The sequence below is a fragment of the Sebastes fasciatus genome, chromosome 2 (assembly GCF_043250625.1).
Source record: "Sebastes fasciatus isolate fSebFas1 chromosome 2, fSebFas1.pri, whole genome shotgun sequence".
Classification (NCBI taxonomy): domain Eukaryota; kingdom Metazoa; phylum Chordata; class Actinopteri; order Perciformes; family Sebastidae; genus Sebastes; species Sebastes fasciatus.
The window spans coordinates 18,716,892-18,736,186 of record NC_133796.1 but is presented as its reverse complement, the minus strand read 5'-3'; the positions used below and the strand labels follow the sequence as shown (position 1 = coordinate 18,736,186).

At 38.9% G+C, this 19,295-nt stretch overlaps 1 protein-coding gene across 1 annotated transcript; it reads right to left on the bottom strand.

Moving 5' to 3' along the window:
- Positions 1 to 2,931: 2,931 nt before the first annotated feature.
- kcnk2a (potassium channel, subfamily K, member 2a) lies at positions 2,932 to 19,033 on the bottom strand. Its single transcript, XM_074625818.1, has 9 exons — positions 18,500 to 19,033; positions 13,608 to 13,714; positions 13,328 to 13,440; positions 12,335 to 12,425; positions 11,732 to 11,849; positions 11,057 to 11,217; positions 9,546 to 9,732; positions 9,260 to 9,399; positions 2,932 to 5,528 (listed from the first exon to the last, which is right to left on the bottom strand). Coding segments are annotated over exons 1-9 (1,257 nt in total). The 5' UTR covers positions 18,501 to 19,033; the 3' UTR covers positions 2,932 to 5,189.
- Positions 19,034 to 19,295: the final 262 nt, after the last annotated feature.

Genomic DNA, 19,295 nt, shown 5'->3' with positions numbered 1-19,295 from the left:
GTTGGCACTATAGGCTTGTGAGGCTGTAATCCACCAGTAAACAGAGCAGAAGAAGTAGAGGTTGTGAACTGTAAATAAAACAAGTCGACTAGAAAAATGGAGAGAGGTCTTGTATTTGTTTCAATTGGGCAAGTTGTAATTGTTCTTTCGTGTCAGCTAGTATTGACCTTGTTTCATGCAGTCCGGAGACGGAAACAAGCATTCGCACGTTATAGGAATAGCCAAGGTGACGCTGACAGCAGAAAAGCTTATCAGTCATTAAGTTTTTCAGGCGTTTCCATAACCCATTTAGCGCATCAACTCTTTTTCAATAAAGGCAAAAACCACCTCAAGAGAACGTAAAAACATTTTTTCACAATTGAGGAAGTTTTATCGAATTTTGCGGTTTCCATACAACTTTTCTAATGCGATAAAATAAAAATAGGTGACCTGAAACATTACTAGTGAGTCAAACACAGTTTTTCAGTCTGGCGTTACTGTAAGTTATTCTTTAAGTGTTGTAAATATATGTAGAATTAAATCCGCAGCATTTCCGCACCAAGTAAACACTCTTCTAATTACAGTTGTACATGCTGCAGTATTTGAGTAAATTAGAACGTTTAATATCACTGCAGAAGTACAATGTAATTCAACTATTGAGTTTAAACATATTTTTGTGATCAAGATGGAAGACCTTAGGATCTATCTTCTTTTGTTGTTTGGAAATTTCTGAGGATGGCAGCACTTACTGACTGACTGATCATATGATGCTTATTCTTCTTCAGAACCAACAGTAAAGGCACTTTTAATAAGACAGCAAACAGAAAAATAATTGAAATCTGGTATATTTTCAAGTCAGATATTGTACAACATTTTTTGTTACATTGTGTTAAGATTAGCTCTACAGACATTATTATTATTACGTGTTCTCCCAGACTCACATCAGTGTAGAAGCACTCTACGTATACAAATATACAGTTTAGAAAAATACAGTTTTCATCATCGTAAAAAGCATTAACATATCTAGCACATTAGCAGATAATGAAAACGTCTTAGAGTTAGTTTCATTTTAGCACAGCTAAAAAGGAGCATCTTGTAACAATGTCATATGTTTGCTAACGAGAAGAAGGCAAAGGCAGACCAACCAGCTACTACACAGTGTAACGCTACTACTGTTTCCATTCAGTGTTAATTCTGAACTATACAGACTGCTATAGTCTGCTATAGTAAAAGTCAAAACATCTATAGGACTTTCCTGCTGGGCCCTCACCCTTTCTATCAGTTCAATTAGGGCATCCAGTGGGCTCCTTAAAGACTCGCTAGAACATCCAATAGAAGTAAAAGAATCTTTTCTCACAGATACAAGTCAATTAGGACCGGAAAGGTCAAATAATTGAATTTGTACTGGATTCCAGTAGCAAATTTTCTGATTCATTAGGATTGTTCCTTTCTGTTCTCAGTGTATTACTGGTGCCGTGTAAAACTACAAGCTGCACCAAAGACTTATTTCTAGTTTTCTTTGTCATTATATTCAATAAAGTAAATCAAAACCCTCTCAGTAAAACCTCAACATGAATCATTTAGTTGTCAACCTCATCTGGCCGTCAGATATAAAATGGTTTCATACTCCTCGTGTATGTGGGTAATGATCGAAGGGTTAAATTCTCTTGGATTGTTACAGTAAAGAGAAAAGTTTGTGTTTTAAACCGTGTAGTTGTCTTTAATGCCACATAACAACTAAATCAGAGCCTTCTGATTGGATGGACTGGATAGCATGTTGTTACGTTCAGAGGCTGTTAAATCAAAGTGCATTTTCAACGGCAGGCGTACACACGTGGAAGAAAACCCTCATTGTGTGTGTCCGTGTGTGTGTGGGCATGTTTTACCCACGTTGTGGGGACATAAACCTGTTTACACAGTCACATTGTGGGGACTCGCCTTCCAAATGGGGACAAAATGCACATCCCCATAACGTAAAGCATTATATTTTAGGGTGAGGACTTTGTTTAGGGTTAGGGTAAGGTTAGGTTTAGGTTAAGGGTAAGGTTAGGGTAAGGGCAAGGGCTAGGATTAGGCAAGTAGCGGTTAAAGTTAGGGTTAGGTTTAGGTTTAGGTTAAGGTTAGGGTAAGGGTTAGGCAAGTAGCAGTTACAGTTAGGGTTAGGGTACGGTTAAGGTTAAGGTTAGGGTAAGGGTTAGGCAAGTAGCAATTACAGTTAGGGTTAGGTTTAGGTTTAGGTTTAGGTTAAGGTTAAGGTTAGGGTGAGGGTTAAGCAAGTAGCAGTTACAGTTAGGGTAAGGTTAGGTTATGGTTAGGTTAAGGTTAAGGATAGGGTAAGGGTAAGGGTCAGGATTAGGCAAGTAGCAGTTACAGTTAGGGTAAGGTTAGGTTATGGTTAGGTTTAGGTTAAGGATAGGGTAAGGGTTAGGATTAGGCAAGTAGCAGTTACAGTTAGGGTTAGGGTAAGTCTCCAGGAAATGAATATAAGTCAATGTAATGTCCTCAAAAGTCATGAAAACACGACTGTGTGTATGTGTGTGTGTGTGTGTGTGTGTGTTTGTGAAAGCTGGGCATTACAACTGAATTGATTCTGTGCAAATCCACGTCTGTGGATCAACCACCAACAATGTAAACACAAATTATTTGATTTTTCCACTCTTAAGCATGTCCACAGTAAATTGATGAAAGTAGAGATAACAATGTTCTCCAGGACACCAGAGGTATGACAGCTGACAATGACAGATAAAGATCAAATACATTTCCTCGTAATTCAAGAGTTGTTTCCAAGAAACGTTGTATATCATAACCACACATCGGTAGGCACATGGGAGAAGTTTGCCGTCAGGGCTTTTTTTCCAGAAAGAGTTTATTTGAACCCAAAGCACGATCTTTTCCTAAACCTAACCAAGTAGGTTTGGTGCCTAAAGCTAAGGTGATTTCAGTCAGAAAGCCCTGAAGGCAAACGTCTCCCATGTGCCGTCGGTAGCACCACTCAGAGAAGGAATTCACTGTGTTATATTATATAGCAGCTTTTGGTTGGTCAGCAGAGAGTAAACTGAAACTTTTGCTGGAACAGCAACAACAACACAGTTTCCCAGAATGGACACTCTTCACAGCAGACATGTTGACATGTAATAGGGCAGGTGAAACTAATTGTGTTAACGATGGCTCAGTACCACTAAGTGTCCCAGTGAGTCATAACAGTGAGCCAGCATTCACAAAACCAAGGGTCCTGGAACTAGCTCACCTAAATGTAATTAATGTTAGCAATTGCTATTGCGCTTTTCCTGTAATGACATAGCAACATGTCTGCTGGGAAAAAGGTCTATATGTGAACATTTTCTGCTTCCAAAAAACATTAAAACAGTCTTCTTACTTAATCCACTGAGCAACATGAATGATATTATTATAGGAAACACAAAGTATTGGATGAGTATGGCCACATGTGGATCCAAGCCAGTAAAACATAGAGTGTGAGCAACTGATTTAGTTTTTGAATAATGAACACTTGTTAAATCAGTTGTCCACCTCACAGTATGTTGTGCATGGCCTTGGTTTGGCAAAGTAAAGAGTTTAAGGCACAGCATTGGTTTGACAAATCTCCTCATATATCGACATTCAGTGCTGTAATTTCTGTTAAAACTACACCCAGAATCAGAGAGACTTTGACCACTTTGATCCGCATCCACCTTCTTCACTCTCTTCACTAAAACCAAGAAGAGTTGGTGGCAAATGCCATCCAATTATGCCCTCTATCAAAACCAAAATGTTGAGATGACAACATTATAGAGAGACCTAGAGTAAGAGTATAGACTTACTATGGTCCAAACAAACCACAGTTTGTTACTGTGGTTTGTTTGCTGTGGTTTTGGTACTGTAGTTACTCAAAAGCATGTTTAAATGGCATGTAGGCTTTGTGTAACAGTACTGCCTTTCAGTATAAAGGTGGTCTGTGGTAATGATTATAAACCACGATAAAATGGGCAAAGTGAAACCAGCAAACAAGCTTTAGATTTCAAAATATATTCAGTTGATTCACCCAATTACAATGGTGGAAGTTACATACAGAAAGAGTTTAAACTACACACTGTGCTTTTTAGTTTCATATATTTCAGTTTTGGTTCAGAAGTGACTATTTCAGAACTGCAAATACTTCACTCTTGTGAGTTAACAACTTGTTTTTAAGTCAGATAAATATGGCTCTACTATGAGCTCAATCTAGAGATTCTCTTACTCAGTTTGTAGTTTCGTCAACATCATAGTCCTCCATCTTTGTGGTTCAATATATCTGTCTGTACTTCAAACAATATCATATCCCACCATCTCAACATCTTTACATGCTGCAGTCATTTAGCACAAAATCTGCCTCTCCCCATCAGAGTCCTCCATCTTTGTAGTTCATCATCTTCTGTAGCTTTTACAACTCTGATATCATCACATCCCACCATATAAGTAACATCCCTTACATGTCATTTATTGTTTTAGTTAACATCCTACCGTGATTGTCAGTGTCAGTGTCATTATGCATTCAGACTGACAGCAACGTCGCTCTTAAAAACATAGTCGAGGGGTAAAGCCATGCACCGTCCATGGTTTGATCCCATCCGGGGACCTTTGTTGCATGTCATACCCGTCTCTCTCTCTCTCTCTCCCAATAAAAAAAAAAAGGCAAAAAAAATAAACAAATTCTTCATAAGTTGTAAAGCTGTGTAGTAAAAATGTATCCTAAACTGCTGAGTGTAAAATATTGGAGTGCTGCAAACACAGACAGGCACCATGGACATATTAGCTCATCAAATACTGTTATTTTATGTATACAGTATGTTGGAAACGTTAATTTCTTTTGTCCTTTAGAGAAAGGTCCAAATCTTCATCAATGGGCAACTTTGCTTTATTCCAAAATCTGAATGAGAGGTTGTTGACACCCAGTAAATGCAGTTTTCAACAAGATCAACTCATGTTCTGTATGTTCTTCTTCTTGCTCTTTGTTTCACTGACGGGGTGAGGTGAAAAGCGTCCCGTTGTCAAAGATCCACTGAAGTGTCCTTGAGCAAGGCTTACATCCCTGCAGAGGGGTGACGATGTCCCTGCTGGGGTCCCACATTCTCATTATTACTTGCTTTGTGAATAAAAAAACACTTCATTCTGAGCACTAATGCCACCATTGATGACAGATGGAAAGATCTTGAAAAGTGTTGACTGTCTTCTTTCTACTTGAGGTGTTCAATGACTGAGATGTCTCCTCTCTCTGGGTCCAAGCCGTTCATGTATAAACCGCCGTTTCTAGCCAGAGGTGTCGTCAGGCCCTGCAGCCCGGCATCCCTCTCGTTCCTGTTCCGTTCATCGGTGAAATTGACCGACCCAGCCCTCCTGGGCAGAGCGAGCTCAGGGCTGGGGCTGAATCCCATTTCAGAGGACAGTTTGCGTTTAATTGAGGCGGCACGCTGGAACTTATCGTAGATCTCGACGCTAACACGTCGCCGTGTTTCTTTGAACTCTGCTGAGACGTTAGCCGTCCACTCTGCAGCATGAGCTCGGATCTCTCCTACCTGTGAGGAGAGGAAGAGAGTGAATTAAGTAGAGTGTATGTAGGGGTGCACATGGATAGCAGGACTCTGTTGTTTGCACTGTTGAGCAAACAATTCCTGTTTTGATGACAGTGTCAGTTAAATGGCTAAAATATAAAATGACAATGAAATATAATAGAGAGAAATAAAGACAAGGAAAAATTGAGTAGAAGGTAACCTGTGGAACTGCATTTAGAAATAACCTTTAAAGGACCTTTTTGGTGGTTTTGTATGAGGAAGGCTATTAACAACAGTACTGTGCATTACTGCAGAACCAGGCACCTTCTGGGCAGCTATTGGTTCCCATTCAGTTCAGTATAATATGAAAATCATCATACAGAGACTGTTGAAATTTTCCATCCCAGTGAACAGTTTTTTTTTTACAGTAACTGTATATTATCTCCATGTGTTAATGCAATTTCGTTCAAAACTGTGACTACTCTGAAAATGTGGTTGCTGGACACTCAGACGTGACTTCACATGATCTCTTTTATGAAAGTCCATGTTTGACTGTTTTTTTATTTTATTGTTTGTCCTTTTTTGATAAACACAATGGCTATATATAAATCAATGTTATGGTCCCTTAATTATCTACCATAAACATAACATGAAACAGTCAGTATTCATCGCACACTTGTGTGTTTTTTGTTCAGCCTTTAAAAGAGAAAATACAGAGCGAGAGAGAAACCGGGAGTGACGATGTCACTGACCAGGAAGTCAACTCAATTACATTAAAACAACGTATCTGCAACTAGATAGGAGTATTAATCAGCCACGGGAAATGTGACACACACGCACACACAGCTGACTACAGAGTAAAATAACAAAATGGCAATATACCGGTATGTATATTATGTATGAAGAGAGTCTGATGTTACAGCAGAGACATTCATTATGTTGCATTTCTTTCACCTGACTTCCAAAACTGAAATATTTGATTATTAAAAATCTAATTTTGAGATCAATTCATAAAAAAAGTGAATATAGGGAAGCATAGACATTATGTCTGTCTTTACATCTCAATTTAAACAAATGAAACATCTCACTGTCTGTCTGTCTTCTGAAAACCACAGAATCTGATATGAATAGTTTTACTCAATATACCAACTGTGAGGCAAGGCCATGAAATGCCTCATTAAAAATGAAGCAAAACACTGTTTCACCGGGTCATTATTAAATGATTTTGCCTCTGACATTTCCAAGTACAACTAACGATAGAGTTAAGTCACCACAATGAGAGCAAACTGTATGTTCTGTACTGTACTTTTTCTGAACACAGCATAATAACACTTAATGGCACGACAGGCCAATTTCTACTAATGTATACAGACAAGCTTTCCAGTGTTGCTTCTGCTTTCAGTCATAAATGATATACTGTGAGTAAATCCACTTCTCTCAAAATCAATCATCAAAAAAGGGTAGGTTGACAAAACACTGATATATGAGCATGGAGACAACAAAAAAAGACAAGGCAGGCAGACAAACAGAAAGGAAGAGGTGAAGCAAAGAGTCTTTCTTTAACCACAATATTTAAGTGCCTTAATGGGACACTAATGGGCTTCAGTTTTGTCCTAATATCTCTTTAAAAGGAGACTGGAGCCATTTCGTTATCCCCTCAGTGCACATCACACTTCAGATACTGCCTCTAGTTCTGACTACATCACACTAATGATAATAACACACACACTTTTACAGGCCAGTAAGATTATGACGTATCACAGCAGGACTTCAGCAGGACTTCAGCATGGGAACCCATGGGGAGCATTAGTGAACAACACACACACACACACACCCACGCACACACACACACACACACACACACACACACACACACACACACACACACACACACAATGCAACATACATCACAACTTAACAAACCAGGATCATTCAGTTAATTATGTTTAACTAATGGGTACACCATGTCATGTCAGCATGATCTTGTTAAAGATACAAGTTTTGTTCCCTGAAACACTTCAATGAGAATATGTTTGTTGGTCAATGGTCGGGTCTGTAATGCTGAAAAACCAGCAAGAATACACTAGATTTTTAAAATGATCCAAATGAAAACCAAGCCCAGTGCTGCCAACTCTTTTCCAATGAAAGGAGCTAGCAGCGCTAACTTCAAAAGTCCCTAAATCTAGAGAGAAAGTCGGCAACACTGACAGTCCCTCCCTTCAGGAATCCCTCCAAAACCACTCCCCCAAATTATCATTATGAACGTAAACAACGAACATGGCTATTGCAAAGATGCTCTAGAACAAAGATGATGCATTTCAAGCTTCGCCAGTGGTTTGATATGGTATAAACTTCCTGTCTCCTAAGTGGGCATGGTCATGGGCGTGGTCATTGCGTGTTCACCTCCCCTCCATCCCCCCCTCCTCGTTTGGAAGTGTTGTGAACGCCGTATGGATGGATGAAAGCAGATTGGGTTATATTTGCATAATGTATTCATATTTTCTTTTGCTAACATTAGATATTTACACAGCTAACAGCCATATTTAGCATTATGAAAATTAGTTAGCTAGGGCGTTCGCAAACGTTAGTTGCCAGATCTCGCAAGAGTGTGTTGCTGAGACGGAGAAAGGTCTCAAACAAAGTTAATTTTCTTCTGATTTGTCGATCTGAAAAATGCAATTTTAGTGTGAGAATGTTGGGAAGATATGTGGCTCGTGAAAAATGGGTCCAATATTTACTTTGGTGACTATGGGGCAAAAGAATCTGTCATAATCTGTGTTCACGTTCACTTCTCCCATTGGAGTTAATAAACTCAGGACCTGCCGTTAGTCTCCTGAAGGGGCGGAGCAGTAGCGAAACCCACGTGACACAGACATAGGAAACTGACTCTCAGTACGCCGACTCCTTTCTGAAACGTCTCTAGCTGTTGTTAGTAATCACAGCTGTCAAGCTAGCAGCTTGTGGAAGACTCTGGTAATGAACAATGAGTGCACTGGTAGACAGGCAGGTAGGCCGTCTAATCATTACATTCGGGCCAAATGTAATGATTTAATTATCATTGTAATGACTTATTATACAGGCCTGTGACAGCCACAGATACCGGATCTTTTTCTTTTTTTTGTACGAGCATTTGATTTGTTGATTGTTGGGATGTAATGACACTTTCAACTAATATAACAAAAAATGTATTTGAACAGCACTTCCATCCCTGCCTTTAAGAACTGGCTACAGTGTATGACCAAATCTTTATTCACGCTCACCTATCACTAAAACGCAAACACCAGTGTAATCTAATAACAACAAAGGTTATTGTCTATATCATTCTCCAGGGCCCCTGTGAAAAGTCCCAGATGTTCCTCTTTTGGAAACAACCAAATGTATTTGCATAACCGGTGTTATATTTAGAGCACACACAGTTCAATTCAATACATTTTCGGACAAGGACAACATCACACATTGTCTACATGACCTCTCTTTCTCTCTGGAGATGCTCACCATAATGGCATAAGACTGCGTTTATGTGTTTGGATGGCAGACGGTGGATTGGATTAGAAAACAGTCTAATCATTGAAATGAAGTTAAGCAGAGGGCAAAAGTTGAGGCTTAGACATGGCACTGTAACCGGGTAGCATGAAATAACCTGTGTGTCACTGTACTGAAGAGACAAAGAGGATGGAAACATAAATAAAGAGGTATGTAGAGAGAAAAAGGAAAGCCAATCAATGAAGGAGTAAATGAAACCAGCAGTCTCATACCTCTTCTTTCGTCTTCTTGGAGATGACTCGGAGCCAGTCTCCTATCATGCTGAGGATGGCAGCAAAGTAGGCTAGTCCCACCAGAATCCAGAACCATACAACTGGTTTATAGTAATCCAAGTACTCTATTTCTGAACCACCTAGACAGGGAGACAGACAGAGACTATGACATGTGACATATCCAGTAGAGTCCACATGGTGAGGTATACAGGCGTTATGCAGAGAGACAGACAGGTTTAAAGTGTCTGTCTGTGTTGGTATTGAATCATCGGCTTTGTGTTTGTACCTGCCACAAAGTCTCCAAATCCTATGGTAGTCAGGGTGACGACCACAAAGTAAAGGGACTCCAGCGCAGACCAACCCTCGATGTGTTTAAAGATGGCTGCTGGGAGCGCCACAAACAGCAGGCAGCCGAAAAGCACAAACAACAGGGTGGAGATGACCCGGATCTTTGTCTGAGTGATGTCCCAGTGCTGCAGCAGAGAGAGAGAGAGAGAAAATCAATCAATCAATCAATCAATATGATGCGACAGGTACCTTTACAACTGATTGGTATGTACCAAATTTCGTGGCAATCCGTCCAATATTTGTTGGGACATTTCACTCAAAACCAAATGTCACACTCATCAACAACGTCAGTAAGATTCATCCTCTGGGGTGTATGAATGTTTCTATAAAATTTCTAAGCAATCCATCTAGCAGTTGCTGAGATATTTCAGTCTGGACCAACGACAGTTTCTGAAGTGAAATGTTGAAAGAGCCAGATGCTGTAAGCAGTAATAGGTTCATTCTATAAATTGTTCCCCTGGGTGCAGTAGAAAAGAAAAGACTATTCACTGAGGATAATGCTGCAGTCACACACACTCTGGGCACAGAGCAATAAGGCTTTGACGAACACACATACAAAACACACACTTACACACTGAACTTTTGTCCTCAGCTTTAATCATAATATTCATTACTGACTGATTGGCCCGGGTGCCCTGAGAGCAGCAGAAGGAGCAAATCGTTCTAAATTACACAACTTCTGCTCATTTCATTCAAGAATAGAAAGCAAATTATACACGGCTGCAACTTCTACTTTAAAAAACTTGAACGCAAACTGTGTGAGCTTTGTTTATCTTATTGGGATCTTATTGGGTTCGTTACAACATGATAATGGTGAAGCCTGATCCACCTCGTCTTACTACTGTCTTTAACTCATGACGAATACATGAAACAACTTGAACATTTACTGTTCAACAACAACGATTACAAGGAGACCTGCTTAACGACTCACCAACTGTAGCTTTACACAGAGCTTTTAATCAAAACGATCAATTATTAGCAGTTTAAAGCTTAAATCAAGCCCTTATGCACAGAAATCCTCTCAGTATGTCACTCGGAAGGAAAGTGATTCATCCAAATGTAAATTCAGGTCAATGTTTTGGCCATGAAAAGTGAATCTGAATTCAATGATTTATCTATAAGCAGTTCAAAATGTATCACAATGTGTATCAATATTGTGTCATCAAGTAATTACATATACTGTGACATAGACTTTAAACCATCTCGCCCAGAGGATCATGACATAGCATGGTAGTTAAATAAGATGTCGGCCTTTAGTAAATATGATTTAAAAGCTGGTGTGGGGGAGAACATTGTTGAGAGCTTTGATGTAAATTATTCAGGGTAGCCTTCAGGCAACAGACTTACAGCATACAGACCATAATCTAATGTGAATTCTCCTGTGAACAGGAGTACAGTATGTCTGTGTTTGTCCACCCTATACATGTTTGCGTGTTACCACAGACTCACCACAAACATTTTCTCCACTCTGGCGATGCCCTTGCCGAATATGGTGCCGAGCTGATCTCCCACACCGGCCAACAGGAAGCCGAACAGAGGTATCCCTAGCAACGCATAGACGATGCAGAAGATCCTTCCACCTTCTGTGTGGGGAGAGCTGTTCCCAAAACCTGCAGACAGAACAGAAAGAATCTAAATCACCATTTCATGCTTCCCACAACAGTGAAAACACTCATCGTAATAAGTGAAACTATTAAATAATACAGTGTCTATAGCGAACCAAGTCATGTGATCAGATGATCAGATATACCAAAGCAACAGGTGAGATGAATCACTATGTGTACTTGTGTTTGTACGTGTGTAACATGATTTTCTTCATCAAAATTTCTATTTTATTCTTTTAGATTGAACCTCTGAAGTAACAGCTTTCATGGCAGTGCGATTCTTAGTTTCAGGTGATTATACACTAATGAAAACATAGTTATGAGTATTATATTCCATAATAAATATAATTAATATTGCTAATAGATCACCGGAAATGTTACACACTGTTCCTTTAAATTATTTGAATTATATACTTAGGAGGGTAACACATCAGACAAATACACTTTCACACCAGAAAATCGATCTAATGTGTGATAGTTCTTTAATCAGTCTGATGGTCCTTTGTGTGTGTGTGTGTACCGATGGTTGTGATGACAGTCCCAGCAAAGAAGAAGGCGGAGCTCAGGTCCCACAGGCTGCTGTGGTTGGTCAGCGTCCCTGCAGGGTTCACTCCTGAACGGATAGCAGACACAACTTGCTGGAGGGAAGAGAGAGAGAGATTTGTGCTCAAATTTGTGTTTCAGATCAACAGTTATCAAAGAGTTACCACCGGACACTTTCAAATTCTGGTTAAAAACACATATTGTGTTACTTTCTTGTTGCTATAATGAAACATTTGCACAGGTGCTGTTGAGTCTTGTGATTCTTAGCGGAGCAGGCAGGAATGTGTGTTTGTGTGCTTGCCTGTCTAATGAATAAAAGATGGTAAATATATAAAACTTGAGATGACTGTGGGCGAGGCAGAAATCTGGAGCTGTCAAAGAGAATGCATTAAGGTGAAAGTAGGAGCCCCAGAAGGGTTTAACAGGACTGGACTATCAAAAAACACAGACTCTCTGTGGCTCCTTCTTCTCCTGTGAAGCTGTAGGAGCTGTCCGTGGTGCTGAAACCACTGCAGCTGTGCTGAATTACAACTGTGAACAATACATACACAACTTAAATAATGTTTCATTTGAGTCTCACCTTAACCAGCTCTTCCAGCTGGCTCTGGTTGACACAGGTGTGGCTGGACAAGAACGCCAGCTTCTGGGTTAAGATGGCCAAACGCTGGTCACTAGGACAGAGGAAGTACGTACGGTTTGTGTCTTCAGATTTCAAAACAAGAGTCCACCCTTCTCAAAACCCTTATTGTTTTTAAAAATAGCTTAACATTGTAATTGATTGATGACTGTACAGTCTGTAAGTCTGTAGAATATGGTGTGTTGGCCAGGATATCTCTGCAGCACAACAATATTTAAATTAAAATGTTATTTTTGTCAGTAGGGACCTACCACACCTGCTACGTAGTAAAAGTGAAAGTGAAACTTAAAAGCAACACGTTCTAACATATAAAACTGAACGAAACATCACATTTTTGAACACAAAGAAAAAGGCTTCTTTAAGTTTAGGCAACAAAATTACCACTTCTTTAAGTTTAGGCAACACAATTACCACTTCTTTAAGTTTAGGCAACAAAATTACAACTTCTTTAAGTTTAGGCAACAAAATTACAACTTTTTAGGTTTACGCAAAAAAACTACAGCTTCTTTAGGTTAAGGAAAAAAAAAACTCCACTTAGTTAAGTTCAGGCAAAAACATCATGTTTTTGGTTAAAATAACTATGAACACAAAGACAACTTCACATTGTTTCCCACAGGGCCTTATGAAGTTTCACACTGTCTATACTACAGCACCTGACTTCCGCTTCTGTCATACCATAATTACTACGGTCGCCAGAATTTGCTGTCATGTTCTTTTATATCTTCTTGCTGTGATCTACCAAGTGAATAGATGATAAAACCTACTAGTGGGTGTAGTAGGCCCCTATTGAACCACACCTATGAGGCTCAAAGCAACTGATAACGCCTATTTAATAGCCTGACAACAGTCTAATCGACTGGGATGGATGAATAGAGGATGAATAGATGGGTGAATTGCAGACAGACACGTATTTAATCATATATTTAATCTGCCTACCTCTCGTGAGGCTGCTCCAGGGATCTGAAGACGGCCGCTCCCATCACCAGGTACAGAACCACCAAAAGAAAGATGGCCGTCACTGTCTTCCATTTCATCACTGTGGCAACCACCTAAAACACTTCAACTGATCAATCAACCCACATACATACAGGAAGTCTCCTGAAATAAACTTATAAAAAAAAGACAACTTTTCCCCCACTGTGGATTAAGCACCTTGTGAAAAAAAATGTATAAAAAATTACTTTTAAAATCTGGACTTCTCTCTTTTTTCTCTCACCTCACTCTCCTCCCGGGGAGTCAGTGTGATTGGCTTTGTGGAGAAGGAGAGGCGGGGCTTGGTGTTGTGAGTGGCGGATTTAGGGTCCAATAAGTCTGGAGCTGCCACTGTCGGGGGAAACGAGTAAATGGCATTGAGATTTTTCTCTCCACACATTTTGCCTGTCTCTGCTCTTTTACTCTGGTCAAACACTTTCAGTTGTTAATTTTAGAAGTCTTTATAACTAAATCACAGACGAGGCCTTTAAACGGCCTTTAAATAACACTTGTGAAAGCATGAATCAAACACTAGCATTTAATCCTCAGGGTTTTTTTTTCTATTCATGCTACAACACTTTGGTGTGTAGTGTGTGTGTGCTTTTATAAAATACAGCAAGTAGTTAATAAAAGGTATGCTGAAAGCAAGAAGAAATAGAAAGAGGCTGAGAGTTGTGTGCATCTTTAATGTAAGTAAATGGATGTGGTTTGAAAGAGAGAAATAAGAAAGCAAGAGTGAATAAAGAAGTCTTTGTTATTCTGTCAGGTGAGACAAAGATGAATGGAGAAAGAGGATGCTGAAGTGTTTGTAGTTTGTGAATGAACTGCGTTTATATCTATATTCCTTGTAAGCAGGTGAGTGTAAGAGCTGTGTTATGGTTTCTGTTTAATCATGAAACTTCCTTTTGCCTGGTTGGATGTCCAAACTATTATGAACAGAGAAAATTAGACTAACATTTGCATTTGTTGTTTAGCTCGGATGTAATTTGTTTCCAGACCAAGAGAGGGACAGAGAGACATTTTAGTGGAGACAGTTTCTCAGTTTTTCAGTTTCTCAGTATCTTGACTCTCTTTTTTTTTGTACAAATTTGTTTCGGGAATATTGTTTAACACATCTTTGCCAATAAAGCTTGTTAAATTGAAATCAAACTGAAATTACTGTAAGTATGGAGAGGAGAGAGAAAGAGAATATACATCATATATGATATGAAGTATATTGATAGTGCAATGCTGTCTTTCAGTAATCCTGAAATCATATGAGAGAATGACAGATATCATATTGATGTGATTCCAAATAAAGGCCAAACACTGTCAGACACAATTACAGTACTTTGGAAATCATGAAAAGTTGATGGCGTCATCCAAATAGTGCTGTGGCAGCGGGTAACTTTGGGTGCATTTGTTATTTTGTTCAAAATCTCAAGCTTGAATGTCTTTTCTGAGAGGAGTGGGTGGAGAGATTCACCTGTCAGAGCTCAGGGGAGGAGACTAGAGGAGGGGAGGTGATATGAGGACTGGGTGTGGTCTGTTCGGGTCTTTCGTCTGAGACCATGCTGCTGCCTCACCAGTAAGTTTGTTTGAAATGAATGACTTGTTTAGGTCTTTTGAGTTATGTCTACATGCTATGCATCCTAATTTAATGTGTGTATCTGACTTCCTAATAGATCATGATTATATTGTTGTGGAGCTGTGTGATATACTCACCTGAGATAAATTCAAAACCAGGAAGTACATAGGCAACTGTTGACTGTTTTTTACAATAGCTAACATCCTTTTGTCCAAACATTTTCAAATCTCTAAACACAATTAGCACAACATCCGTCTGTCGTGGACCGTACCATTAACACATGTTGTTTTCACAGAATATGCAGTCAATTAACACATCTTCTAAAATGCTTACATTTTCTTTACATACAAGCTAACCCAATACCAAAATGATGACTCTTTCTTGTCTTATTTACAAATGCTTGCACACAGCATGCCAGAAACGAATGTTTAACGTCTTAAATATAGTATAGAGCCTTTACTTCTGCAACAACAGCAGCAGCTCAAAATCTATACTGAAACAGCTGATGAGCATCTCTGAATGAACAGATCATTAACACATTGCGAAATAGCTGATTTAATGTAAGTTGTGTAAAATGGACTGCTAGGGATGGATTAAGCGAGCCAAATGTTTTTATTCAAGGTGCATAGAAAGAGAGGACGTACAGTAAGATGTGATGTGGAAGTGGTCATGTTTTTTTTTGTTCCCTTCTGTGCCTTTATCTGTGTTTTATTTTTGCACATTTGGAACCAAAAGGCCCTGTTTGTTGGATTTTTTTGTTGATCACTGGCAGCAATTTTATGTTTCTAATGCAGCTTTTGCTACTACTATTTTTTCTACTGTATATTCTATAAGCAAAGATGACTCATTCACCTTTAGATAATTTGTTGCCAGAAATGCACATCCGACACGCAACCAAAACATGTAGAGTGGTTTGCAGTAAAAGGAAAATGAATCATAAGAAACAATGGATTTTATATTGTGTATTGTATGCTGGTAGAACTGGAACTTGAATAATCATGCCATCAACTGTTAGTGTTTTGAAAGTCGCTGTGCAATGATTGACTTGTTCCTTCTGGATAGAAAACATGCTAGTGATTTGAAAGAATAATTTGATATTGAGTCGAGTTTGACATGTTTTGATAGTTGGTGTATGTGTAGAACTTATTTTTTGCATTTTAAAATGTAGAGTTGGTATTTAATGAGCAAAATGTGGGTTTGAACAGACAATTAACTATTTGGCTAATTGTGTGATGTAGGTGTTGCTGTATTAAGAGTTTAGAAAAAGTTTCTTAAGTGTTAAAGTTAGGTGAACACTTGTTAGCAAGAGAAAGGGGTTGTATATTTTGTTATTCAGTATTTAGTGTGTGTTTATTCTGTATGTTTGCTTTAATTATGATCCTGATGCAGAAACTTCAATGATTCCCTCTTTGAGAAGTGGATGCATGTTATGTACCTTTTTGTTTATTATTCTTAGTTCTTAGTTAGGCCAGCCTTAGTTAGGCCTTAGCCTTAGTTAGGCCTTAGCCTTAGTTAGGCCAATAACGGTTGTAAAACAGCTGAAAATATTAGTTTTGCCATAAACAACAATTACTTATTAAGCTACTTGCTTTTCATTAAACAATGATAACAAGCCAACGCCCTATGTTTGAGTCTGGTAGGGTGGTCCTGCCTCTGCCTATTGTGTAGCTCAAAGTATGAATGTGTGAGAGAGAGATGTCTGTAGAGGGGGATGAATGGAGGAGGAGAGAGAAAAGAGCAGCAGAGAGGAGGGGAGGATATGGGAGGGTCAGGAGGTGGAGTCTGTTCACTCAGAAGAAGAGAGAAGTGAAATGTTGACCAAAAAAATATATATGAAAATTTGGAGGTGACATTATTACTAAACCCGTAAAACTGTACGGCCACAGGAACATTTTTTTTAATCAACAAACAGCATAACAAATTATATGGTATAACTGTTTTCTTAATTAAAATTACTACACTACATAATATGCCCGCCCCTCAAAAAAACATTTATGTTGTAGTCCACAATATGTTCCTGTTGCTGTACGACAAAGTCAAAGGTGACACTATACTGTAGGGCTTCCACAAACCACAGAGATAAATTACAACAAGCATTGATTTACTGTAAGCCTTTTTCTTTAAAAGATTCAGTCTTTATACTGAATGATCAGAATTATATTAGGATGAGAATGAAAAAAGGTCAAAAAGCACTCAAGTTAATTACCTTCCACATAAAGGTTTGACCAAAACATATATATAGTTTGTGCTGCTGGTGACATAAATGAAATAATCTTTCATCAGGGTCACATTAGGAGCACTCTCTTTTGCACAACACACATCTCAGTGGTGTCATGGGAACTAAGATTTTTTTTCTTTTTAGTTTTCAACAAGGATGCTGAGCTTCAGAAATATATATACAGGCCATCAGAATAATTTAAATAAGTGAGTGTAACAACTGAAACTCCAGATGTTTAGGTTTCTTGAGAACCATTTATGTTGGTTGTCTGACAAGTTGAAATATATAGATAATAATATATATATCTTAATGAGTATTTAATGGATTAAAACGAACGTGTCTGTGCAGACAGCAGATACACACCTCCATCTCTCACTCTAGGTGAAGTATAAGACAAGTGGAGCAACTTACATGAACTTCCAAGTCAACATGTTATTTTTACTGAAATACACGGTAAACAATTGCTGTTAATTTACAGCAGGATTTCAACAGTATTAACCTGTTATTGCTAAAAACAGTGTTTTACTGTTAATACAAAAGAAAACCTGTTAAATTACGCTCATGGGCCGCTTTTTAACTGAACTATAATGCATTCTTAAAAAACAGCACTTTACTGCTGATCAGCTGTCTAAAGTATCATCAGTAACAGTTTCATGCAGTATTGTTTAAATTCTGGGACCTGATCTGCACATGTGAGGCTTGTACATTGTACACGATTGTAAAATCAGTGAATTAGCTTTATTGTTCTTCACTCACATGTTGTTATGGTTTGCATTCTGTGCTTGTAGCCAGCTATAGACAGACATTTTGGGAAAAGTGTCAACAAGTCTATTATAGCCTTTTTCCTAACAAGTGCCTTTATTGTATTTAGTGGGACTATTCCTATGTCTGTAACCTGCTAAGTATATTCATCTAGGCAAAAAATAATGTTTATTAAAATGTATGTAAAAAATAAATAGTGCATTAAAACAAATCAGTTAGATAATGTAAAAGAAAGGTGGAAAAACAGCTGTATAATGTATTTTTAAACATTAAATTAACTGTAAAATACTGTGAAATTAATTTAAAAAAAACAGTTCAAACTGTATTTTTTATTAACAGTACAAAGCTGTAAATTTCAGCGACAGTATAATAATGTTAATTTTAAAGTAACATAAAGGCAACCCTGCTGCCAGTTCTTTACTGTTTTATACTGGGAAATTCTTAACAGTGTATGTATTTTCAATAGTGTATTAAAATGGCTTAGATGGCATGGACTTTTTTTATTTTTATTTTTTTTATTTTTAAAGTCTGAAACTTGTTCTCAGAGTGCACCAGCTTGTGAATAAGTTTGAGAGCAACTTGTACTCACTCCTTGTTGTTGCCTATCCGATGCCCTCCGCTCTCCTCTTCTCCTCATCCGACGCTCTCACCTCGTGTAGGAGAATCTTTCCTCCTCTGAGTGTCTCCTCTCTGCGCTGCTGCAGCGGGATGACGGACAGGAGCTCCGTGTTTCTACCGCTCCTCTCCTCTACTTTGACCCGCTGATCGGACACTGATGTCTGCGCAAGGTGCCTTTTACTGCATCCACATGTCACTGCAAAGATCTTTCTCTGGTCTTTCTCTTGCAGGTCTCCAGCAGGTCTCTGCTCTCTGTGCGCTCTGGGTCTGGAGCGCACCAGTGGAGCTGTGGAGATAACACCGAGAGGAGGTGGAGAGAGGAGGAGGAGAGAGGAGAGAGGAGGTGGTGCCCAAACCGAGGGGGGAGGCCATTTACAGAGTCTCCATCTACATCTATTGTGACTTTACTGCATGCATATTCACTAGAGGTAAATAAACACTGTTTAAGTGATCAGATCATTTGGCCACAAGTCTTTAAAGGGACTGTTTGTAACTTTCAGAAATTGCTTGTTAACAGGGACACCTGTGGCCGTTAAGTCAACGAAAGTCAGCGTCGGGCTCGTGCTTGCTCGGTCTAAATAGACATGAACGAGCATCGCTCAAAACAGTGAGGCAACACATGTCAGCAAAAACCACAATATCACTCTATATTTCACCTGCTTGGCAGTAATGTTAGCTGACCAGACGAAGGTCTCTCCATGAATCACTGCTGATCCTAGTGTTGGCTTTTCCTGCTTCAGCCTCCGGACCTCGGTGACAGGGAACAG

Excerpts from the sequence above, each read along its gene's own strand:
- kcnk2a (XM_074625818.1), bottom strand. Across the intron at positions 12,426-13,327 it reads CTGGAGCAGCCTCACGAGAG|TGACCAGCGTTTGGCCATCT; the intron begins GTAGGCAGATTA and ends CCTCTGTCCTAG. Across the intron at positions 11,218-11,731 it reads GACTGTCATCACAACCATCG|GTTTTGGGAACAGCTCTCCC; the intron begins GTACACACACAC and ends TTCTGTCTGCAG.